At 49.2% G+C, this 26,429-nt stretch overlaps 1 protein-coding gene across 3 annotated transcripts in view; it reads right to left on the bottom strand.

The window, feature by feature from the left end:
• The window catches only part of LOC135919909 (cyclin N-terminal domain-containing protein 1-like), a 201,724-nt gene that overhangs the window by 111,301 nt on the left and 63,994 nt on the right, over positions 1–26,429 (bottom strand). For 2 of the 3 annotated variants that reach the window (XM_065453924.2, XM_065453956.1), the window contains exon 5: positions 19,302–21,102. The exons of the other annotated variant lie outside the window; for it this stretch is intronic. In XM_065453924.2, coding sequence (XP_065309996.1) covers positions 20,454–21,102 — 649 coding nt within the window. In that variant the 3' untranslated portion in view covers positions 19,302–20,453. Of the gene's footprint in view, positions 1–19,301; positions 21,103–26,429 lie in introns of those variants that run through there. 3 annotated transcript variants of the gene reach the window in all.

The raw sequence follows: 26,429 nt of genomic DNA, 5'->3' as shown, positions 1-26,429 counted from the left end.
TCCATGTTGCTCCACATGCAGTATCGTTTGCGCAGTACGTGAGGTCTAGGCAGCTGGAGTAATTAAAATCCCGTAGAAATGTCGCTGAGCAGTCATTCAATAAACACAGACCACTCTTCTCGATTGCCTTTTCTAGGTCATTTCCACGACGGTCACAGTAGGCGCTTCCCCACACGACATCGTGCGCATTGAAATCTCCGCAAAATATTTTATCCTTTGTGTATTTCTGAACGAGGCACGTCAATGTGTAAAGTTAAATATGTGTAGAGGGTTTTAGATAAACAGTGACTATAGCGATATTTATTCGGCCAAATCTAACATTACATGCTACGTATTATTGTATGTCTGGCGCTGCAGCACTTAGTAACGCTGACTGCAGGCCTCTTCAAACACAGCTAGACCATGCATCACTCTGCATTGTCCTGAAGATCGAGAGGACGCATAAACAGCGTAGTTGGCTAGTCTAAAAGCGTTCTCCACACCGGCCTCTGTAATACATGACACTGAAAAGGAGAACTGAGCTATCAGTTTTCTCAAATCCGCACACTTATAGCGCAGACTATTCGTGTTCCACTGTAATATGGCGACATATTGATAACAATTATTCATCCCCCGCCCACGCAGTGGCTGACGTAGTGTTTATCAATATCACTTGTTCCATCGACAATACGGCCTTGAGCTCCGGGAGGTTATTACCCTGTGGATCAGCGGCAAGTATGGCTTTTAAAACACAAAACAACATTGGTACAAGTTCAGCAATAGGCGCAGAGGAGTTCGTCTGTTTCGTTACACTTACTGGTTGCGGTGCGCTCGTAATCTGTCGCATGTTAGCAATGTGGCTGCTCTTCTGACGAGATCCCTCCTGAACTTCTTGTTGAGCTTGATTAACTGAAGCCCTTCTTTTCTAGCATTTAGTGCGCATTTTAATTTATAGGTGCCACGGCTAAGCGACCACGCCTAAGCGCATATCGATATAGCCGAAAAAACCAACTGCTAAGAAAAAAAAAGAATACCCTTGTGTGAGCGGTTTTAAAGGGGAAAAAAGGAAGAGATAAGTACAGCGCTGTTACTGCCCCTTGCCGGAGCGCACGTTTGGTTACTTGTGTGTTCATACTTGTAGCGCTAATCCCAACTACCAATTTTAGGCTGTGTCGCCTGCGACTATGTGGTAGCCTCCTTCAGTGGAGCGGGTGGCTTACGCGGCTACTGCAACTGTAAATCGAGTGCTTCCTCAGCAAGTGAATCCGCTTCGACGTCCAACGTCAGCCTCTTCTGTGCGCGCTCGAACGGTCGACCCGGTCCAGTGAATACCTTGATTCCATTTATGCTTTGTGCTTTTGCAATCAACAGTTTCAATAGTAATTTTCCCGTCTCTTAAGAAATCCACAATCCATCTGTGTTCGGCCAGCTATGCCCAACTGAATTAACCAACATAGGCAAAAATTCTCGGCAAATATGGCCTCGCAAACAATCAAACCAGAAAGCTACGCGTGATTTATAGACTTTAATCATCGTCAGCCGCCGTGCGCGGCTGACCACTTGGCGCGACCTAGGCCAATCGCGTGAGGCGAAACTGAACGCGAACTGAACGTGCGTTTCGAACAACGATGTCCGATCACGCCCCTGATAAGATGCGCGTGAACTCTCTCTCTCTCCTTCTGCCTTTCTTTCAATCCTCCCTGAACACATCCTGAGCCACTGTCCAGGACCAGCTTGGCAACGACGGGCGACGACAGCCGCATATCACCGCCTCGGCCTTCCGGCCAACAGCGTAGATCTCTTCCCCCGCTATCCCCAGTCGCAGCGCTGCAAGTTTTCCTCGAGTTCGTAGTCGATCCCCTCGGCCACCTACTCCTTGAGGCGTCCTGCCACATGTTGCTGCAGCTGACCCTCCACACAACCTACTTCCTTCCCCTCCTTACCTCTCTTTTCTCTCCCTCTCCTCCCCTCCCCCTGATGCTGAGCCGTGCTCCCTCGCACGTAGCAGAATATAGAATCATCTCCCCTTCCATCGAATCACTATATATCCCCTTACCAACCGTGAACCGGTCCGGTTAAAACTCCTATAGATCAACGCGGTACCCCCGCTCGTGCTAAGTAGCGCCAACCTTTGATATGTGCCGGCGTTTCCCAATTCGTCGCTCACATTAGTTTCGCTTAAGGTAATACTGCTTCCACGATTTCCACTTTCAGTGCTGTTGTCGCAGCCAACGTATTGTTACACCATTCTCTTTCACGCTCGCATCTCAATGCAGCAGTAGCCGTATACTGCGCTCGCAACGAGTAAGTGAGATCACATAAGTTCCGCTTCACATCCGACGCCGCGGGGACGAGCGAAAGAGGATTGCGGAGGCGGGAAGTTGGGTACGTGCACGTGTTTTACAGCTGCCTAACGTGCCTGCCTCGCTTTCTCTTTTTTTTTCTCGCAGCGAACTTGAGCGTGCACATTCACGCGCGCGCGCACGCACACGTACAAGTGGCCTTCAAAAAAGTAAACCTCCATAACAACCAGGTGTCTTATACATGTCAGACAGGAGGATCCGTGCACTTTCGTTTCCAGGCAATACCGACAAACTCCCGCAACGCGAACCCAAAAAGAAAAAGAATCATAAACGACGTGAGCACCAGTGAACTCGCCAAGCACTCGACGGCGTAGTCCTAGGTCCCCAACGGGACCACGGCGAAATACAGTACAACCACGATAGCGCCCGCCCCGACAAACGTCGGCATCCGGAACAACAGGCAATCGGCGTGATTCCCCACGGCCCACAGCGACGCTCTCCCGCGCAACGTTACTAGATCTAGTAGCGATGCTCCCGCGTGCGTCGCAGGCGAGCTTCCGGAGAGCGGCGACCGCGCGAGGAGCCGGCGGCGCTGGCGATGACCGTCGAGCGCCCTTCGCTTTGCCGCCGCCGTGCATCCCGCGGCTCGGCTTCTCGATGACGGCGGGAACCAGCGTAAGTTCTTCGGGACGCACTGCGTAGCGCACCATCGTGCTGCGTGTTTTCGAACGACAAAACACGTTCCGAGCGGATCGAGCGTCTGTGCGCGCGGAACCCAAACAACGGAGCGCCTCTGCGGCGGCACCACGACGGCTGCGGAGGAGGAGAGCTCTCGGGCCGCTTTCCCCAAACGCGATCGATTGGGCATGTCCCAGTGTTGCAAATTTAGCAGTCCTCCCACTTAATTTAGCGATTTTTCCCACTGCCTGGCGGAAAAGCTTGTTCTCTTCCGGACGGCAAGTTCTTTAGCAGTTTTCATAGAATGTTGGCGTTTTTTTTTTAATTACTTCTGCGTCACCTGTCGCAAAGGCGTAGCTCATTTAGTAGCCCTTCGGAAGTAAGAGAGAATTGAGCGTGTTTTCAGCCAGCTGAATGTGATTCAATCTACACTAAGGCGACAAATGTCATGCTTACTGTGCGGGGTGGTCTCCAAAAGAACGACAAATGCTGCATCAGTTACACGCTGCCCGAGCACGCTCTTCGCAAGGTCAGAGAGATTGAGGCCCGTGGAGACAACCGTGGCACTGACCCTACACCAAGCCACGCCAGCGAGGAAATACAAACAAACAAACATACTAAAATAAAAAGGAGGTCATTTTTCTGTAATATTATTCACTGTCCGGTAGTTAAACCTGTTTTCCGGCAAGTGATTGCAGTTAACGGAGGCAGCTTTCCTTTCTGTCTTCTTTCTTTCTTTTTAGTTTAGTTTCGCAATACGTTTCCGCGCTTAGAAGTCCCGCAATAAAAAGCACCTGTTAATATTGATGATTTATATACTTTATTCCATCTTGGACGAAAAGCAACACACTTTTCTATCCAAGGTATCTTTTTCTTTTTTACTTTGTTTTAGGCAGACGCAATAAAACATATTCTGAACTTGATGCAGAGTGTTGCCAGCTTTTTGCGGGTTTCGAGCGACTGGGGTTTGGAGTTTTTTGGGGTCACGACTTGTCTCTCTTTTTTCTTTTTTTTTCTTTATTTCTACTTGGCAACTCTGCTGGTGACCGCCGCGTTTTCACCACAGCGTTTCAGTGAACAGATGAATGAATATCGAGCGTGCCCTCAGTGATGGGGGCAATTCTCATTATTCCTACACATTTCCTGCAACGCTGCTAAGGAGAGTTCAGCAACCGTGGTCGGTTTCCTGCGACATACTGCGGCATCGTCCCACTTTGCAACGGCGCTTGCTGGCCAAAGTCGCCCGCGAGCATGACGACGACTGCATGAATCAGTGACGAGGATGGAACGATGAGGAAGGAATGACGTCGATGAAACGACAAAGGCGGTGTGACGACGCCGAAATGAAGACAACGGCAAGACTACGGGTGTAAGATGACGACGGTATATGAAAAAGCCGGAATGACGAACATAGCGCGACCACGACGATAAGAAGGTAGCACGACGGGTGCGTGATGGCGACTATCTGACGGCGATGCAATGACGATGACGGCGTAATCGCGATTGATCAACGACAGCGTAATTGCGAGACAATGGCGAAGAAAGAATGACGTCAATTCTATCGACGAAGGCGCGCTGTGACGATGACGACGGCACGAGGACAATGTGACGACGACGACTGTGGGACGACGACCCCATGACGACAGCCAGACGTCGAAGTTATCGCGACGAAGATCGAGCAACCGCGACGGCATCTCGACGGTGTGACAGAGATTGCACGACGACGGTATGAGTACAATGGGACGGCGGCAATGGCATGGCGACGACTGTAGCCTGTATGACGACGACGACGAAGTCGGAAAAGATTGCTAATCGCGTTATATTACAACCTGCACAGTGTTGGAAATTAGACGGCACAGATTACGTTTTATTATATAATGTACCCTGTACTTGGAACAAATTGAATAGTCACTCTTTACGTGAATTAATGCTTTTAGGAAAGATAATTACAATCAATTAAACGTCAAAAAATTAATGACAAATGTTCCTACATCTCTGCATTCCCTGATTAGTTTTTAGCTTACTTGGGGGACACATTCGTACAGTGGCGGGGAGGATGTTGGAGGAACAAAGAGTAGGAAAGGAGGAACAGCGCGACGTAGAAAACTTATTTTATCTACAGGGGCCTTTGCAACTAAGACGCAGCCGCGACCAGCAACGCCGGTAGCGTCATCTTGTCGCAACCTGCGTAGCCAAAGCCCGAGATGAACATCTATCGCAGTGAGCGACTCTAACTCATGTGCCGACATAAACGTACCGCTGACAGACACAAACATCAAAAAAAAGAAGGAATAACAATAACTGCATCGTTTACTCTTCTGCAGAGAGAGATAGAGACTTGCTGAACAACAACGGCCCTTGTGTTTGAAGCGGAAGAGGAGCGTTCCCGAAGGCTACGCGATGTGTTTGTTTTTCAATGCTTTATATCTTAATTTGGGGTCGTTATCCCCAAACTGTGATGACGAATTCTGGTACCCTGTCTGCGAGGACAAAACAAGATTCGCGGAAATTTGTTGCAGCTGTTGCTTGTATATAAGACGTACAGCAAAGCAAACACACAACACCACCTGTTGCCTCGTTCACGTTTCTTTACTTCGGTTATCGCAAATTTCCCTTCGAGCAACACTCATGGTCTCCACTTTAAGGTAACGGGCCGCAAACATCGCGCATTCACGCAATTCTCGCCATCAACACAAACAACCTTCACAACTTTTGACAGGGGAGGGGCATCAATCTTTCAACCACACTGACCAAACGCAAAGTTCAGCTCATGATAGGGCAGGTCTTACACTCTTAAAACGGTTGCACCCTTTGGGGTGTATATTTTTCCCACAACAATGATCATCATCTGCTTTGCTTGCGTTTACTTTCCTGAAAACTCGGCGCTCGCTACTTTCCTGTCGAGAGTGCTGCGTCGCACTGATAACGCGCATGCCGTTCGTGACTGGGGAGTATACCGGGCTCGCAGCGTTAACGAAAGGAAACGCGGGCAAGACAGATAACGATTATTGTTGTAGATAACGATTATTGTTGTGGGACAAGATGAGCCCCAAATGGTGTAAAATTTATACACTCTACACTCTTAAAACGGTTGCACCCTTTGGGGTGTATATTTGTCCCACAACAATAATCGTCATCTGCCTTGCTTGCGTTTCCTTTCTTGAAAGCTCGGCGCTCGCTACTTTCCTGTCGAGAATCTGCGTCACACTGATAACGCACATGCCGTTCGTGACTGGGAAGTACCAGGCTCGCAGCGTTAAAGAAAGGAAACGCGGGTCAGACAGATGACGATTATTGTTGTGGGACAAGATACGCCCCAAAGGGTGTAAATTTTTCTAAGAGTGTAAGAAATGTTTACACCCTTTGAGTCATATCTTAATACACAACAATAAACGTCATCTGTCTTGCCCGCGTTTCCTTTCTTTAACGCGGCGAGCCCGGTACTTTCCAGCAACGAACGACATGCGCGTTATCAGCATGACATTTCGTTCCCAACAGGAAAGTAAAGGGCGCGGCGTTTTCAAGAAGGGAAACGCAAGCAAGGCAGATGACGATTATTGTTGTGTGGCAGAGATACACCCCAAAGGGTGCAAACTTTTCTTACAGTGTAGACCAATGTACACCCTTTAGGGTGTATATATCTGCCACACAACAATCGTCATCTGCCTGGCTTGCTTTCCTTTCTTGAAAACGTCGCGCCAGCTACTTTCCTCTAGGGAATGCTATGTCATGCTGACAACGCGTATGCCGTTCGTTACTGGAAAGTACCGGGCTCGCAGCGTTAAAGAAAGGAAATGCGGACAAGAGAGATGACGTTTATTGTTGTGTGGCAAGATACAACCCAAAGGGTGTAATTTTGTTTTAAGAGTGTAGAATCAAATCGTGATTGGCTATCGTGACTTATAAAGTATCAAGAAAACACAGCGGCCACAGTGAGAAAAAAAAAGAAGTATGGGGTTTTACGTGCCAAAACTACGATCAGAATATGAGGCATGCCGTAGTGGGGGACTCCGGAAATTTGGACCACCTGGGGCTCTTTAACGTGCACCTAAATCTAAGTACACGGGTGTTATCGCACTTCGCCCCCATCGAAATGCGGCCGCCGTGGCCGGGACTCGATACCTCGACCTTGTGCTTAGCAGCCCAACACCACTGCCACTAAGCAACCCCAGCGGGTGGCCACACTGGAGGCCTCCGGCCTCATTTCGAGCCCTCGATGGGATCCTGCGCCGCGTATCCAATGCTCACAACGTACGAGCTTTTTCGCTCTTCTACGACCGATCGAAGTGCAGTGCTGTCGCGAGCCGCAGCAGCAGAACGCCTTGGTCCCGGTCCACTGCAATCGCACTCAGTCGCCTCGAAGACCTTCCAGTAGAACACGTACGTCGTGACGCCAAGCGTGAGGAGAAGCAAAAGCATCACGCACGACACCAGCCGCTCGACGCGCCCGACGGCGTCGTCGTCCGTCTCGTTCACCGCTTCCCACAGGCCCCTCAGGGCGCGGTACGGCACGAGCGCGATCGCCACCAGCAAAACAACGCTCACGCACGGGAGCGCGATATGCGTGCTTATCCAAGCGAACACGAGGCGCCTCCTCTTGCGCCTTTCCAGCCGGTACTCGTCGATGTCGGCGAGGCAGGGCGTGCGGGAGGCGACGACAGCGCCAGGAGGCGACTTCGGCCGCGGCGGGAGGTCCGTTTTGCCGTCGCCGTGAAGATCGTGGACCGGCATCCTTACAGGACAGGGCGGAAGCGGCCAGCACGGGCTCCTCGCACTCGAAGTGGCGCACCGTGTGAGCGAGCGTCCTCGCGAAACACCCGAACGACGGTGCGCCGCGGCGACAGGGCGGCTGCCCTTTGGGCGAGGGACCGCAAGTTGCGCCTCTTTCCCGGAGCGCAAATCGATAGCGGCAGGTCGCGTCGCAGCCAGAGCTTCACCATCGTGCGGGCTACTTCACGGAATGACTGGTTTGCTTATCGAAGAGTGCAAGGGGCATTGGCCACGAGTATAGCTCGTCACCGGCTTGTCCACAACGTCAATTTGTACGAGCGAAATATTTCGGCATTTTCCCCCGTACGTCCTTGCAGGTATCAAAAACCCGTACGCAGCGATCGGCGAACAGCGTGGTGGGGTTTGCTGACTATCGCGTCACCTATGTACTCCTACACTAACTACAAAACGCCGCTTCTCGAGCCCAACAGAACGTCTCTGCCCGCACGGTAAGAATTAACGGGGCGTAAACTATATATTCAATGAGCACCGTTCTTTCAGTAGAAATCCCTATTCCAAGCACTCTTAAGCAGGCGATGGTCGACGACGAGTTACATCTCGTCGTTCACCAGTGGTACGGCAGTCAATTATTCCGTTACTCCCTTCATTTCCTATTATTTCCTATCCTTGTTCCTATCAGTTCCTATTATTATTTAGTCCCTGTACTCAAGATGTGTAAAAAAGTGTATATGCGCCATAATGACGTGCCTTCTCATCCTTGACCGTATGTTTATTATATATTTACAGGGTGACGAATATAAACGAATTGGCCACTTTTGGCTACTTACGACTCATGTACTGGCTTTCTTTTTTTTCGTTCTTTCTTCTGTTTCCTTTTCCCCTGCAATCGCACCGGCCGCGCTGATGCGGTCGAATGCAAATAAATTTGGCCGCAAGATTAGGGGCAGTTAGCTTCGTTTCACGCTACTGCTAATCTCAAGTTTTGTAATCACCAAGCCTGACACCACCTCGAGCATTTACCAAATTTATTTCCGCAACTTCGACGAACTACTGTAATATTATATATATATATATATATATATATATATATATATATATATATATATATATATATATATATATATATATATATATATATATTCCGGATTAATTTAGTCACCTATTCGTGTTCAACGTGCACCCAATGCACGGGAACGCAATCGTTCTTGCATAAAAAGGACAAAATAAGAGGGGGAAACAAACGTTCTTTTTCCTTTCTTTGATTCTTTTTTTTTGTCGTTTTATACTTTTGCTCCCATTGTTCGCTTAGTAGGTATTTTTTTCATTCCCCTCCTACCCAGTGCCCGATGCGGAGGCTATAGGAAGTTTCTAAGTAAATAAATAAATAAATAAATTTCGCAATTCCTCAGTAAAGGAAAGGCTTCGAATCTGAAAGTTGGAATATGTCCTAAGAAAGCTTCTACACAGCACTCTTTAACGGCGGCCTAACCTGTTAACTGTTTATTGCGGCGTCAAGAAGAAGGGGCGCCATATATGAAACAAAAACAAACAAAACAAAACAATAATAATAAGTAGAAAGCTTACATGACTATTAGCTTGCTCTGATTCAGCACTTTTTAACTACGCAAAAGCTTTCACTGCGTCATGAGCACAGCCAGTAAAATAATAATTCAAGAAGAACAGAAGGAAGAAACGTAGTAAAGTTCACGTGACTACTCGCCGGAGCGCGGCAACAGCTTTCTGTAGCAACGAAGCGAAAGCTATACGTAGGCGAAACGCGCATGCGTGGTAGCTTTCCTGAAGGCACGCCCAAAGACTCGTTCGCGTTCATTTAAGCTGGGAAATAAAGAAACGAGATACATCACTGAGCGTTAGATTCCAATTTTATTCTTTCTTTAGGTCCGCGTGCCTACCGCATACTGAAGAATGCCTTCACAAAAAACAGCGAACTACGCCGACTTTTTTTTTTTAAGACCACTTGGCGCAGTAGTACATGTATACCTTTCCTTTTGCCAGGCCACACTACGAAGGCTAAACAGACTTCCATCACTGGTCGCAACCGCGACCGAAATGCAGTGCGAGAGATACGCAAGAAAGACAGGATTCGCGTCGTGGGATACGAAGTAACAGTTCTCATACTTCGGATACACGACATATAATGTAGTTCTGCGTGGTAGGCGTCACAGTTCTGAACATAGGGCGCCGCACGTGTAAGAAGCCTGAAAAGTGTCCACGTGATTTGTCGTAACCTTACTTGCACAAATTGAATTCGCAATATATGGAGTAGTTATTCTGTAAAATGCGCCACAGATGAATTTCAAGTGCACTGCAAAATGCGCGGAGTGAAAGTTCGATGAGAGTATGTTCACGATAGGCGTTTAGATGTTGCTTTGAGTTGGCCGCACATTGGCACTGTTATGTTTCATTTTGCGCGCCAAGCGATCATAAGATGAGAATCATTTTTTTTTTTAGAATTCACGCAGGCAATCCACAGATGCCACTGCTCTTCGTCAAGTGATAAGAGATGCAGCCAAAATAGTCCGCAACCAGAAAAGAACCGCGGCTGGTGCATGATGAGAATCGTATACGTTTTGCACGGCAAAAGAGTTTCCAATTTCCGTGTAGTTACTGCTGCAGCCACAGTGGTTCCCCTACTTCACAGAGAGAGCTAAAGCACCTCCAAATCGTTCCACGCCACCCGATGCCAACACGTTCAAGCAGCTTCTCGCCGGCTCGGGCAAGCCAGAATGGAGAAAACGCTTTCGTCGCGCTCGTTGCCAGACATCTGCCCGATACGATGCGCCCGAGAGCTCTCTCGTTGCCCTCGTCGCAGTTCCGCGTGCAAGGTAGCACACACCGTACGTACGTCTGGTCAGCGGGCCTGCCTCGTTTCCTCTGTTCCTCGCAAAGAACTCGAGTCGCGTACACACGCACGCGTAAAACGGGTCTTCAAGACAGAGAGATCACGGGGACACGCACATCCGACAGCAATGCTGTCGTACCCTCGTTCGATGGCGTGCATTATAGACGAACAGCTCTATCCCGAAGAGCACGAGAACACAGAGCGTGTACGCCGCACACAACAGCATCTGCCCCAAGCGCTCGGTGGCCGAGCAGCCCTCGGCGACAGCGCCCCACGTTCTCTCGACGGCGAAGTGCAGCACGGCCACGGTAGGGCACGCGACGAAGAACACCGCCACCCGAAACCTGAACCAGCGGCGGTCGTTGCTCGCGGCCCGCCGCGAATCGCGGCGACGCCTCTTCTCGCGTTTGTCTGCGGCGAGCTTCTCGGGAGCGAGGCCCGCTGGGCGAGGTGACTTCGGGCGTGGACTCTTCGCCGCTTCGCCGCCGCCGCATCGGTGATCGTGGATCGGCTCCACGAAAATGGCGGGAACGAGCGCGGCCTCTTCGGGGCGCGGTGCGTAGCGCACCATCCCGCTTTGCGTTTGCAGGCGAGCGACGCGCGGCTGCGCGGATTTAGTCGCCGAGCGAATCGAGGGTCCGCGCGCGGGACCCAAACAACGGGGCGCACCGGCGGCGCTGCGACGGCTGCGGAGGCGCGATCGATTTGGCGACCACCGCGCTCCGACGGGCGGATGGTTGAATCGCGGGAGCGGGCCCCCGGAAATGGGATGGCGCCTACTCTTCCCCCTTGGCAGCCGTGTTCAATTACAGTTTCCTTTTGTCTCTCTTTTTCTCTTTACTGCGACAGTTCGAATTCGGGGTAGCCATGTCCGTCCACTCTTTCTCTCGTGTTATCCCGTCTTGCCCTGACGTCGTCGTGCTCGTCACGTCACCTCCTCATCCTGAGCTTGACGCTCGCCATACGACGAACAGAAAGTTACGTACGAGTTCCAACGCACATCTTGAAATCTACGTGCATATCTGCCAATTCTCCCGATTTGTCCGGGAGACTCCCCGAATTACGACCAGTCCTTACAATGGTACGCACACGACCCATAAATCTGTCGAAATAACTGCACAATCCCAACGCGGACAAAAAGATTGCAACAAATTAAGGAAAAGGTTTCATGCGGTATAGCCGCGTCGTAATTTCCATCATACGCTAGGTAGCTAGCCGAATCCACGTTTCAATTCATCTGTGCTTTATATAGACATGCGTTGAGGAACGCGCGTGAGCCAAAGTCTAATATGCGTTCCATAATGAACGGTTTCTTTGTCAGCTTCGCTGCTATACAAGCATGCACTGCGGTGAAGCATATTCAAAGTCGAACGGGCCCATTATCACAGTACCAGCACCGAGACGTCTAATAATTGTACCGACAGCGGTTCCGCGCTTTATCTCGTTGTGTTATACGCCGAATGAGTTCGAAGGGCATGAGTGGACTCGCGTTCCGCCGAAATATTTCAGCCTGCCGCTAGACGTGTTGGACAGGGCGTGTCTCTGAGCTTCAGTGCCATGCTCGGACACTTATTCCACACCCACTTTCATTTTCGTAGAAAAGCACAAGCCTGCAATATACCTTTAGCAACAACGTTTTACCATGTCTTGCAAGTTATTCACTGTGCTAAGCGTTACCTACATCGCCTTCATCGAAATTATGCAACTTCTGTATGGTCTTCGGCTTTTGAATCTATGAGACGTGATAAACCTGTTTAGGCCAGTTAGTGCAGGAGGGTTGAGATCAGTGCAGCTATACCTAGGCAAACAAGTTTCTTACTTCTTTTTATTTTCGCGGTTTGTTCGCATTCCGTAAGTGGGTAAATCTTGGAAGTTACATTTGTTAATGCCTTACCTGATTTGGCCGTTTCCTCAAATCTTTCAGCACTTCCGTGTTTATGAGGCTTCATGCATGAAGTTCATTTCGCTGTTTTCGCTGTTTCCTTAGAGTCCGGTTTTCAATCGAGAACTTGTCTTTTGTCGCTGGAGACACCATCTACAATTATTTATTATCCGTTCTTTTTCCAGCCTTTTTATAAACTCATTCTACATTTATTTTGCAGGTCATGATGTACTAAAATGAGTTCGTAAAATGTATATTTCACCTAACTGAAAAAAACTTTCTTTCAGCAGCAGGAGTCTCGAACCGAGGGGCGCGATGGGAGGCGGCCCTGCTCAGCCACGACCTCGCCGATCAACTGTGGGCCGTCCGCGGCACGACGAGGAAGCCGCCCGTGTACAGGGACTCGAGGCCGTCGCCTAGGCTGGGGTGCTTATGGCCCCACCCTGCCCAAATCACCGGACATTTACGATAAAGTTTTCACTCACTCATAAACTCTATTCTGAAACATTCCAGGTGAAAACACGGTTGGAAAGAAAGGGTATGCATTTCCTTTGCTTCAATTGCCTGCCGTCTACGTGATGTCAACCGGAGACAAGTGAACAGAGTTTTATTAGCTGCAAGGACGCCAACCTGTTTTGGTATATCCTTCAGCGAACTCTAAAGAAGGACTTCAGCATCAATATCCACACTGTGCAATAACTGTTGCCAGCTCCTCGAGATAGTGAACCGTTTGATGCGTGCGTGCGCATGCGTGTTCTTATCGGAATGCACACCTTGCGGAAAACACGTATACAGGACCATAACGCTGAACAGACCATTTCTTCAATAATGCATTTTGCTCGAACGATTGTCCATGTAATGATGTTTTCTTCTTCTTTTTTAAGAGTTCGTAGTAGTCCTTGAAAGCCTTAAAAACCTTCGAATGTAAAACTGACATTTTCAGTACCCTTAATCCTTGCCTTGAGCTAATGCTTAGAGGATTCTATTTGTGTATTTGACCACGAATCTTACAGCCAGAAGTCAGGCCAATAAAATCCTATAAGCATCTTTGTGTTAGGGAGCCATCTTGTTCGTGGTGGTTGGCGGCGGTGGTGGTAGAGTTACCTAGCAATGGTTTATGCGAAAAAAGCTTCGCAAGCCTTCGCGTACAACAAACAGGTTTCATTTAAAAAAATGTTTTCAATAAGAAGTCAGGCCTCATGGTGCTTTAATCCTTGGAAGAGCTTTCTCACGGCCTTGAAAGTACTTGATTACCTCTGAATTTTCTTTCCACAAAAGATGTTGCGAAGCCCGAGTATGCTGTTCGCATGTACTCGTAGACTGAATTGAGGAGGGGTGTGCGCTCCAGAATTATTTTGACCACCAGGGGATCTTTAACGTGGCACCAATCCACGAGACACTGGCGTTTCTTGAATTTCGCCCCCATCGTAATGGGGGCGCCGCGGCCGGGATTCGATCCCGCGACCACGCGCTTAGCTGCGCAGCGCAACGCCAAAGGCACTGAGCAACCACGGCTGGTCCAATGAGGGCAGAACCTGTTTCCGTACAAACAAGCGCCTAACCGGGATGTTTTCCACGGATAAGGGCAGAGGAAGCAACGGGGAATTGCTTCAGACAATCTGCGCGTGCAATCTGGTAGCATAGCAGGCCTTCCTCAGCACGTGGGGACTCGACTGTGCTGCCCAGTCCCACTACCTGCATATTAAATAATTTCTCTTTGTGTTGTCTTCTAGTCGTTCCCTTATGACCCTTAAAACAACAACAAAAACGTGTACTACATCTGAATACTAAAACCAATCCCTGGAGTCGCGTATGCTAGCGGAAGGTCACGTGATCGGGCACCCGCTTTATTGTCATGGTTCTGCCACGTGGGGCGCCAATCATCCTTTTCCGCAACTTCCTGCGAAAAATTAAAGCTATAATGGTCGTTCAATGAGAAAAACCGTGCTCTTTTCAGCCCATACGAAAGAGACGAGATGTTTCCGTCAGACATTTCCATCTTGATTTATGTTCAGAACGGTTGTCTGTCCCTTTATCATCAACCAGAACTGGTAGATGGAATCTCTTCAGACACAGTTAACTGGAACGCCTATGAAGGCCATCGGAAAGTTAAACGCCATCAGGTAGTAGACATAACCGCTCTCTGCCCAAGATAAGAGAGGCCTTTAGCGCGTAGCAGGAGAGACGCGCTGGCGTAAGACGCAAACTGCAACGACGGTGACGTCACCTTCTCACAATGTGTACCACCAAAACCCGCGCTGATCGTTTATTGCAGTGACCGACTTCATCACACTTGGCGACATGAACTCATGTAACGACCGCCGACACAAAAAAACAAAGACAATTTATTCGCTTCTTCAGAAAGTCGTACCGATCAAAACGGTCCTTATTTTGTTCTTTTTCCCTTAACGAAGCGAGAGAAAAATGCACGTAAAAAGCGTTGACAGCTGGGAGAGTTGGTACGGGTTCGTCTTTCTTAACGAACTACGCCGTAGGACAGGACACACGGAAAGAAGTGAGACAGACGACGTCTTTCCTTGTGTCATGTCCTATACCGCGCAGCTCGTTAATTAAGATGTAGCTGTGTTTCTTATTTGCTTTTTTTTCACAATGCTGGATATTTTAACGAGGCATTTCTACCACCGAATTATGTTGACAGGTTCTGGCATGCTGTGTGCGTGGACACATATAGATGTGAAAGCATTTGTATCAGCTGCACTTTGTAAAGGACGACAAAACAAGACAAGGAGAAACCAACTGTGCACGGCGAATTCGCTTACGTTTCTTTACTTCAATTTCCGCGAACTTTCTCTTCCGAGTATCAATCATGGCCTCCGCTTTTCAACTCAACGACAATGGGCTGCACACATCGCGTTCAGGCAATTTTAGGGACCTACAAAAGCAACATTCACAACAACTGAGACGCCGTAGGGGGCATCAACTCTTTCACCAGCGCTGTCCGCGTCGAAACGTCAAATTTAGCTCACGATCGAGGATATCGCGAACCACATCACGATTAAGGATCCCGAATTAGGCTCCGAATGCAACACAGGAGCCACAGTGGAGGTCGGATCCGGCTTCGATATCGACCACCCGGTGTGGTTCGTTAACGTGCATCCAATGCACAGTACACGGACTAACTCTTCTTTCTTTTTTATCTCGTATTTCCACCACCAATCAAAATGCGGGGGCCGCCACGGCCGGGATTCGAACCCTCGACTCAGCAGCAGCAGCAGCAGAAGGCCTTCTCCCCCGGTTCCCGGCGGTAGGCGAGCAGTCTATCGCAGACGGCCCAGTAGAACGTGTACGCCGTGAAGATGAGCAAGACGAGGAGCAAGTACATCATGCACAACACCATCCGCTCGATGCGCGCCATGGCCGTGTCCTCCTCGCCGGCGGCTGGCGCCCACTGGCTCCTGATGGCGTGGTGCGACACCAGCGCGATCGCGACCAGCAGGAAAAACGTGAGGCACGGCACCATGAAGAACAGGTCGGCCGTGTTCCTGGCGGCACGGGCCATCCTGCGTCGCCTCCTGCGCCTCTCGTCCGCCGTCTCGGCCGGGGCGACGTTCCGGGGCTCGACGAGGGCGCGGAGCCGCGACTTCGGCCGGCGAGCCTCCGCTGTTCCGCCGTCGGCGTTGGGATCCTGGTCCGGCTTCTCCACGATGGAAATCACCAGCTTGGGCTCGTCGGGCCGCTCGGTCTGGCACACCATCCTGGTTCGTCCCTGCTATCTGTGGACGAATCCTCAGCGCAAGAAGAGTCGGCGAGCTCGCACGTTTGCGCGCGAAAACATCCAAACAACAACACAGCCTCCCGGCAGCACAAACGGCTGATTTGGGTGAGGGGCCGCACACTTCCTCTTCCCTGGAGCACAATCGATAGCGGTGGCCGTCGCGTAGCAACCGGCGATTTGCAGCCGTGCCAGTTGCGTGCTTGAACGGTTCATTTATTTGCTATGGATAGGAAATCTTGGCAACAAGTACGCGGTATGACCGCGGCTTCTCCGCAACGTGAAATTGCAGTATGAATAAAGGATTGCGAAATTCCCCACACGCCCCATCTATTAAAACACGGACACAGTGACCGACTGACAACGTGGGGCGTTTTCTGAGTGTTGCGTCACCTACGGGCCACAATACGAACTACAAATCGCCACTTTTCTCGCGCAACAGAACACGTTCTCGTACAGTACAGTAAGCAATGCCACATAAGACTATAATCAATAAGCTACTTTTTTTCAGTCGAATTCGCTAGTTCAAGTACTCGCTAGCAGGCGATGGACGATAATGAGTGTCACCTTATCGTCCACTAGAGGTGCGGCAGCGATGTCCCGCATAGTACTTAGAAAAGGCTTTGTGGGAAAAGAGCTCCTGGCCACGGGGAGGATATATCGAAGCAGGGGCTAGTATCAAGTTTGACAGCGCCTTGAGCACTTGGTAAATTTAGTTCCGCAACTTCAAAATAGCATCATATTACATTGTAGCCGGTGTCCCTGCGACTTTTAGCCAATGTTTTGAAGATCTGCCGGTGGATACAGCAGGACTGGACCGCCTAATGAGTGCTGTTGACCATTCCATGGAGTAAAGTGCAGTATTCTTGTTCTGTCCAGTTGCCCCAATTAGCTCAAATCATATATATATATATATATATATATATATATATTCAATTAATTACCTGATCAGCTATCCAAACTCGTAATTCTCTAATTCAGGTTGAAACTTCCAATGAGAAAGTTCGAGAAAGCCTTTAGAAACCTCTAATATGGCATTTTTCAACTGCCTCCTCTTTACGCAAGATTAACCCCGTGAAACTAGCACCCAAGAAATAGGAAAAAAAAAAGACGATAAAAAAGAAAGAAAATCGCAGTTTCATCCAAAAGGTGAAGTACTGCTAGCAATAGCAAAGTTTTAGAGAACTACTCAAAGCAATACTCGTGGTTTTACCAACAGTATAAATTGCAGCAAACGTTCGCTTATTAATTAAATTAACGGACATGGTGTCACGCGCCGCACAGGCAAGCATGAACAGATCTCACTCGATGACAGCGAACACTCGTTGTCACAAGGCTGACACGTTGAAGAGCGCAAACAGAAGGCAGCGAACGCTTCCGCTGCCTCTCTATCGCTTAAGCGCTTTCATTTCAAAAATAACAACGAACCCGACGAGTAAATTTGTACGAATTCGTTATGAATAACGAGAAAAATATGCGGCAGACACGTGGACAGTAATACTGGACAGCTTATGAAAGCGCCCGCAATATAAGTGAAATGTTCAGCCTTTCCCCCCGCGGCCGTCGTGTACTGCACCTGAGTTCCAGGCTTAACGGTGGAGCTGCTAAAGGTATACATATATATAAAAAGAAAGCTGAAAAAAATTAAAATTTGGGCATGAGCAATCGCCGATGATTTTAGAAGTGAACGATCGCTCTTTCCGGTTACCCTGCTGCGTTTCTCGCGTTTTACTGTGGACTACGAAGTATTTGTCACATACGAGGGCGAATGAGAAAGTCTTTGCCCCTATATTTTATTAGCCAAAATAAGGTACATGCAGGTAACCACAAATATATGTACGATTCTACGTATCTTACAGTATTTTTCCACACAGTCCCAACATGTACCGGTTCAGACACTCGTCCCATCGCAGCACTTAATTTGAGATGCCCATGTGGTAGCATTCGTATACACGCGGTCTCCCCGAACGCTCATTGTCATGCAAGTGTTCGCGGCCCTTTTGCGAACTCGCAACACCACCACCTCGCACTTTCTCAAAGCGAGACACATTTCCCCATACGTGGGCTGCATTTCCGTGTAGATTTCGATGGGCGTTCGTCCCTTGCTCCATAGCAAATGACTCGCACTTCGTTGCTCGTACGCCGCGGACGTGTGAAGCGCAACCGCCATCTTCGACAAATGACAGCAGCGCCGGGAAGCGTAGCTACCGGCAGATAAGGTCGGGCCGGTCCAAGAAAGGTCCACCGCTGGGAATGGATACGTTGACCGTTTTACAGCCGTAATTTGACTACAAAAAAATAAAATAGAGGCAAAGAGTTTACCATTAGCCCTCGTACATCACCAGATTTAGCCGAAGCAGCTGCTGACCCGCCAGTCTTGAGTTGCATGTTAGACACGTCGCCAGGCTAACCTCTCAGGCACACGCTAAAGAGCTTCCCCCTCCCCCCTTCTCTCTGCTGACGCACTGTTATTTCCATTGAATAATTATTAACTGCTAATCTACTGTCTACCGTTTACTGGGAAGAAAGAAACCACCGGAGGACGATTGTCAAAGTGACAGGATAGATTCATTGGTTAGCTTTATAGAGCTAATATTGGCAGGGTAAATAATCACTATTTCGCTCTAAAGAGCTAACCAATGGCTATCACTGTCAAAGTGCTATCAGGCATGTGTGTCGATGATGTGACGCTTCACTGTCTCGCTGTCTTCACTGGATCGGCCGGCGTTATTGCAAACCAGATTAAAACCACTGCGGGGACACATTGTACACTAACATCAGAATCCGCCCGACAAGTCGCTACCTTTGATTATAATGACTTCGGGATCAGCTTACCGGTTTACTCGGTCAGACTGCCTTCTAGGAAAACTGGAGGTGATAGCTAAAAAAAAAGTAGTGATAGCCAAAGAAAAAGTGGTATTGAAAAAAAAAAAATGCGAGTGCAGCGCTCCGAAATTTTCTGAAGTCAGGTGTATACTGACAGTCTTTAGCTATAGTTGTTATTGCAAACGATTTCACGCGAACGTGAGCCGTTGGTTACACACAACAAGCTATTTGAGAACTTTCCTCGATGAGTATAGATGGTGCGTGTTCCGTGAGTGAAATAAAGACAGAAAAAGAAGGAGAAAAGGCTGCGTATGACGAAATATTTATTTTCCATGTCAATCGGTCAGGAGGGCTATATTGTACATGCAATCTGACCGTTAAAAACGTGCTGCATTTCTGCGAGCACAGCGTACATTAGTTGTCATTAATATCGCCAGAGATTAATGCATCCGTTGCCTCTACAGTGCGAACGCAGCGGTTCATTCCCATGCGTACAACTCGAAAAAGATTGCACATATCGAACAGCACGCCACCAAGACAAGTTAGAGCGGATCATGCATATCAAACTGCGACACGTATTCACCATCAGAAGCTCACACAGTGCTTCCGTCAGTGTGCTTTACAGGGAACTGAAACCAGTTCGGCGCCGTGGTGACTGCGCTGTAGCTCCGTACACACCACGACACGGCGCGACAACCCGACACGGCGCTCCAACCTTGGCTCAAAATATCACTTAGAACAGCTCCCACCGAAATAAATGAAGCTACTAGAAGCACTGAATGACGTTGACAATGGCTGCATCGTATTGAGCCCGACGACCTTCTGAAGGCCCCTAAGTTGTGGTCCCTTTAAGCGTAGCTACCGAGCACTGCTCCTTCAAGTAGATCGACCAGACGCCCCGGACTTAGCTATATAATGTCATGCGCGCAGTGGCTACTTTCCGGCTCTGGCTGTACATGAAAAAGCATTCGTTATCAACGTTAGTTACCGCGCATCATACTTCACAAGCAGGTTGATCGTCAAGCATTAAAACGACTGTCTCGCAAGAAGAGTGACTACATATCCAGTCTGTAGCGCAGTCCTCTGAAAGCTTTCCACAGCACAAACAGTACCGCGGCTTCGAGATTACGGCGATGCTGACGAACGCTGTGACCACGTGGCTATGCGTATTCACAACGGAGGTAAGCTTCCGCGGATAATACTTCACAAACAGGTCGATCGTCAAGCATAAAACAACAGACTCCCATGAAACGAGAGTAAGAACAATTCGCCTAGTACACTCCTCCGAACGCATTTCAGAGCCCGAATACCGCTATCACCACTGCGGCAATGCCGACGAAGGCCGTGACCACGTTGCAGTCCGTGCATATTCATCGCGAACGTAAGCTTGCGCGGATCATACTTTCCAATCAGGTTCATCGTCAAGCGCTAAGCGACAGTCCCACAAGCACTTCCAGTCTAGCGCAGCCCTCTGGACGCGTTCCACAGCACAAACAGCACCGCCATCGCGATCACGGCGATGCCGACGAACACCGTGACCACGTTGCGGTGCGTCATCGCTCCGTCGCCGTTGGCTTCGCCGGAGAACGCCATCCAGATCATGAGCACGCCGACCATGAGCACGAGCACGCTCAGGAGCATCAGGAACCAGGACAGCGCCAGGATCTTGGCCACCCGCTCCGTCCAGGTCGAGAACTTGCTGCTGTCCTCCTCGATCGCGATGACGACTCGGTTAAGACGCGGAGTGATGACGCCGTACGTGGAGTACCTCGCGAACGGCCTCAAAAGGAGCGGCTGCGAACAAGGGACGGCGCCGTCTTGGGACGAACCCTGCGATTCTTCGAAGATGGGCGACAGCGAAGGCTGGTAAGGGACGAGGTACACCTTGGATTTCTTGCCTCGACGGCGAGACCACTTCACTTTCGGCAACGGTTTCCACGCTGGCGCCGCGGGCCGTGACGTCTCCATACGCGGCAGTGATACAGAGCACGTTCCTGAACCCAAGCTGCCGCTGCTCTCGTGTCGTTGCATCACGGACAAATAAAAACGACGTATGCTTGACTCCAAAGCCGAGGATTCACGATACAGAGTACGTCTTATTCGGGCACTGTGAACAGAGAGAGAGAAAGAGAAGAGAGAGAACAGAAAATTTTCAAGAAGGTCAAATCGCTTGCAGCGGTACAGCAACATGCACGAAGAACTCGAGTGGAGAATCACTGACGCTCCCTACCCCTTACACCCTCACCCATCCACCCCCCCCCCCTTAACAAAAATAGGCAGTAAAGCTCTTAGTCAGTGTGCCTATCATGATAGTGATATGCGACCTCCAGGCTCAGTGACCCTTTCTCGACGACCAGCTTTATGGGGGGCCTTTAGTCATAAACAAGAAAAGAGAGAGCCCGTGAATAAGAATAAATAAAAACGTTGAACACGATCGTGAAAAGCGCAAACCCCTGTAGGCGCCTCGAGCTACTGCCGAACGGCGTGACGTTCGTATGGCTTCACCAACATCGCCGGCTTCATTATCTGCCAAGTTAATGCGCGAAGACATGCACAAAGGAGATACGGAAAAGGTAGAATTGAGTATGACGAGCTTTCTGTCATGAAGCGCGTGTCAAGATAATTCGCATGGGGGCAGTTCGTTCAGCCAGAGTCCTTCCATGTTCTGGTTCAGCTAAGGCGACGAGTGTTTGCGTCGGATTAAAGAGGGCTTTAGATTGCGTGCACGCACGTGGCTTGTGTACCAAACAACCCAAAGTAGGCTTGGGTTAACCAGCGAGCCGAGCATCTTGCGTCTCATACCAGCGTTCAAATATTTTTCTATTCAACACGCCTCGTGTTGCAGCGAACAACACTGACGCATCTATAAACCGACAGGTCAGTAACACCAACTCCATCTGCTATAGGTGTGCGAGTTCCTATCAGCAGGCACTACTATCTCCGCTAAGCCGAGCCATACACGCTAAACATTTTAACACCCAAATTAGTCTGTCACCAGGCTAGCACCCTTACTTTATTAACACCCTTAAGGATGAATGTTTCGTTGAAGTAGAAGCGAAATGAAAAAACAAAAACTTCGCACTCAGCTCGTTATACTTGTCACTGTTTACGAGCTGTTTATTAGCATTATTACACAATTAAACGCAATCAAAGCACAAGCACTTCATTCTTAAATAGACTACGAAAAAAATACACGGAGGTGGATTCGAACCCAGGATCCTCACGCGGAAGCCAGACAGCCTAATCATTGCGCCACACAGGAGCATGCAGCTCTTCAAATATTGGTCAAGGAACTCAAAACTGTTTCGTTTCTTGAGAAACCTTACGCAAGGCCACATCTTGCATCGCAGAAAGCGCCTTCGTTACGCTTGAAATCAACTTTCTTAAAGCTGCACGGTCAGGTTTCAACGGCAGATCCGTATATGGTGCCACTTTCTTCCTTAGGTGTTAATTTTTTTTATTGTGTTTTTTCTTTTTCCGCACGCAGCCTTACTACAGGGTGTTTCAATTAAAATGGGCGCTAAACAAGTGTAAATAAGATGTAAATTGATGAAAGAAAGCACCCTCAAGGGTGTCAAATTGTTTATTGTGTATATGACCTCCAGCAATGTCACGGAGCTGGGTATAGAATGCGTCAAGGTTTCGACTACACCGATAATGCAGCCAGCCAGCGCCTGGGTCATCTTCGCAGATTCACGTGCTGGTCCTATTTCCCCTCGAATCACCACCGCGTGCCAATGACCACCTTGTCAACGACACCAGCTGTTCGCACACCAGCACCATGTGGGTTGCAACACGGCGTTGCGCCACGTGCGCCAGGATTAAACTCGTCATTAAAACGCTCCGCTGACCGAGTGGCGACCTTGTCTAACAAGGCGACAAAACCACGTGCTTCGTGCGGGAGGGCGTCTTGGCGAGACTTCCTGAACTTCGCAAGGGCTTTATCACACTGGCCCCCGCATGCACAGTGAGTGAGAAAGTAGACGATCTCGTCGCATCTTTGCACGCGATAAAGTAATTGTCAACGGTAGAGCAAACTAGTTTCAGCCCCTGAAGTTAGCACGTATAGTACTCCATGCAAGCGCTAAAGCTTACTAGTGACCTTTGCTGGCTGTAAATTTCGTGCAATCGCGAGCAAATGGGGCAAGTCTGCGTGTTAAGAATCGAAAGGTGTGTTTATTGAGGGATTCACCTACAAGCGCGTCTGATGAGGATATAAAACAAACAAAACGATACGTAGACAGACACCCAGAGTAACGATCGGGTGGAAGAATCAGGGGAGCAGGTTCGTAGATGAAGCTGTCCATTTCAGCGTCAGCAGTTGCACGTCCACGCAATTTCAAACGGCACGGGAACCGGACGCTAGCTTGACTGCACCTGACCTGGTAGAACCGCAGAGCACACCGCACATCATCATCGAAACTACGAGAACTGTGGTGCCCATGAACATCAGCAGACCTCCGCGCTTGGCCGGCGTCTTGTGGTATCCGAGCTCTTCGATGAGGCCCAGGCACATCACGCCGAAGCCGACGACGGCGAGCAATGTCGCGCCGATGAACACCCAAGAGTCGAATGCCCTCCCGAGGAACCTGGTCAACGGACGCCGCTCTTGCGCGATCTCCATGCTGGTGCACACGATGTCCCTCCGAGTCTGGGTCGGCGTCTTGCCAAGACCACCGTCGTACCTAGCCAGCTTTGGAAAGGTGACGAGCCCCTGCGATGTTCCCGTGGCCCAAACTTCGCCTTCGAACTCCTGTCCGGGTTCCTCGTAGATTGGCGGAAGCGAAGGCGTGTATTTCGCCACGCCCCCTCTACTCCTGCGTAAGTAGCGGCCTAACTTAGGCCTCTGCCCGGCCGCTTCCGCCGCGTTTACTAGGGAGGTCAGGAAGTGATGGTGCTCTCGAGATGGCATTTCTACGACACCAGAAATTTTCGAACACTTCGGCATGGCTCTAGGTCAGGCTAAGCAACGCTTGCCGGCGGTGGCGAGCACGTGCGGGGACGGTGCGCGGAAGCGACCGACCGCGAGAAGCCGTGTACTCCGCACAGCTAGCTAGTCAGCTTGTAAAGCGACTGAGATATATATTTATCGCCCTCTTTATATCAAGGACAAGACTGATGAGTCAAGCTCTCTTTCTTCGCGGGTGGATAAGTTTGGCGTCTAATCTGAGCTGAGCTCAGTAGACCGGTTGAGAGTCTTGTGTGCGAGCCCCTCTCCCGCAGCTTTTACATTTTCTTTCTTTTTTTTTTGACCGTGACTCAGCCTTGATAAATAAAGACGTGAACAAAGGGCATAGAATAGGAAATGACGCTACACCCATACTGGATTGAAATTCGGGACTCCCTGGTTGAGAACATAGTAAAAGACATTTCACAAAAATAGATATGGTGAGTCGTTTTACTGAAAGGGGGAAACGTACGGTGAGAACTCGTCCGACCACCCAGCCACAACTACTCGCTTCGGAACACGTAGGAGCCATACGGGTCGCTGCATCAATCAGAGATCAATTGAGCATATGTATACACGTTCGCTGACCGGTTGAACACCGTTAACCTTTCGTTACAATGTCGCGATTGCAAGTGGAATCGCAGAATGCAAACTGTATAGTTATGTTCAAACAAAAGACCGAAGTGTGCTTAACGATTAAGGCATATGTGACTTGGTGCACGTTAAATTAAAAAAACTCCAAGTTGCTAAAATTAATCCGGAGTCTCCCATTACGGCGTGCCTCATAATCATATGGTAGTGTTGGCAAGTAGAACTACAGAATTCGACGGTTGAGGCATGACATATCATTAGTAGCGGTAGTGCGAGCGTAAGTCAGCCCTCAGTTATCTTGTTCAAAAAGGAATTGCCAGGCCTATCCTTCGCAAGTGTTCACCCGCGAAAGATTATGATTGGCGGGTTGGCGGCTTGTCTTTAGCGTGCGTGCCTTCCCTTCTGTTCCGCCACTGCGCTACCCTTGAGCTGGCAGTCGGTGTGTGTGTTGTCGCGTTCCTTCGTAACTGTGTAGGAACGAACAGTGTATGCGTGCCATGCAGAGTGAACAATGCCTAGGCCTGCAGTTCAGCAACATGTGCTCAAACAAGAACAAGCATCCGCCAGCTTCGGACGCGTACTGGCTTATCCGCGCAACGCATTCGAGACTCAACTAGTACGCCAAGAACTTGGCATATGGTTTCCAGCGGCATTCATAAAGGGACAGCAGTAATGCCATATGCAGGGTGTCTACCAAGTTGACATTTCCAAATTCCCTGAGTTTTCCAGGTTTTCCCTGAGCACCTTTGCGAAATTCCCTGAATGAGCCAGAACTTTGTTTTATGTCAAGACAGGCCGACACCACGTTGCCCGATGCTGTCACTCTCTAGTAAGCATACTGAAACAAAAAAAAGACTTAATCCAGTTTGAATAGTAAGGAGTAATACCTATTTTATTTAAAAAGAAAACAGAAGGAAGGTGTTAGTAAAATGCACTGAGAAAGAAATGGTAAAGCCCATTCCAAATTGAGTCGAACATTTTCAAATACGAATGAAAAGGAGATGCATACATAAGTAAATATTTTTTCAATATCAGCTATTTCCATCAACTGATAGCAAGCTCATCTGTATGAGGTCCTGAACTTTGTCACAACTAATTATTAAGGTTCTCTCTCAGCAGCTGGAAAGTCAACCACAACTGTCCTGACATACTCTCAGACCGTACACATCTCAGTGTTGGGTTTCACTGCTTAAACAATTTGTTTTGGTTTGGATGAGGGTCACCTGTGTCTCAGCGTCAGCCAACGCTTAGTTTTTTTAGCTCAAGCTCCTTCAAAAAGGCGCCGGCAATTCCTTTCCCGTTAATTCCTCAGTGCGTCGGTCCTTTCTGTTCTCATCCTCCTTCTACCACGCTTTCACCACATGGATCATCTGAAGCATCCTCTTGGTCAGTTGTACAGTCAACATTTGATTTTTTCGGATTTCCGAGGGGCCGCAAAAAAAAACGAAAAAAAAAACGGGCAGTCTGAAAAAAAATTAATGCATGTCTTTAACTGCATTTAAGGGCTAAAATTACCACAGGCAAGTCTGAAAAAGCTCTGAAGGCCTGCCAGTACGCTTATTAGGCATATCAGGGCTTGTACTGTGACAGGAGACGGGGTGCACGCATGTGTAATTAAGGAATACATACTATGTCCCGTGACAATTGCCCCCTTTCCACGCTTGTTATGCTTCACCGCCTAACAATAGTGTACTGAGGCGAAGCTAACTTTCGGAGACTGGCATTACGCAACGCGCTGTGCTCTGCGAGTTTCAAAGCCAATCGCGAGTATTACAAAGGCGGAGTCGGTGACATTGGTGATAGCGGCGAATTCTTTCAATGAAAAACACGGCACCGCACGGCAAGAAGCTTAAAAGCGAACACAGAAGCAGCTAGGCCTAACGTTGCCGCGGTGG

This window comes from Dermacentor albipictus, chromosome 2 (genome assembly GCF_038994185.2).
Source record: "Dermacentor albipictus isolate Rhodes 1998 colony chromosome 2, USDA_Dalb.pri_finalv2, whole genome shotgun sequence".
Classification (NCBI taxonomy): domain Eukaryota; kingdom Metazoa; phylum Arthropoda; class Arachnida; order Ixodida; family Ixodidae; genus Dermacentor; species Dermacentor albipictus.
This window is presented reverse-complemented; position numbering and strand designations above follow the sequence as displayed.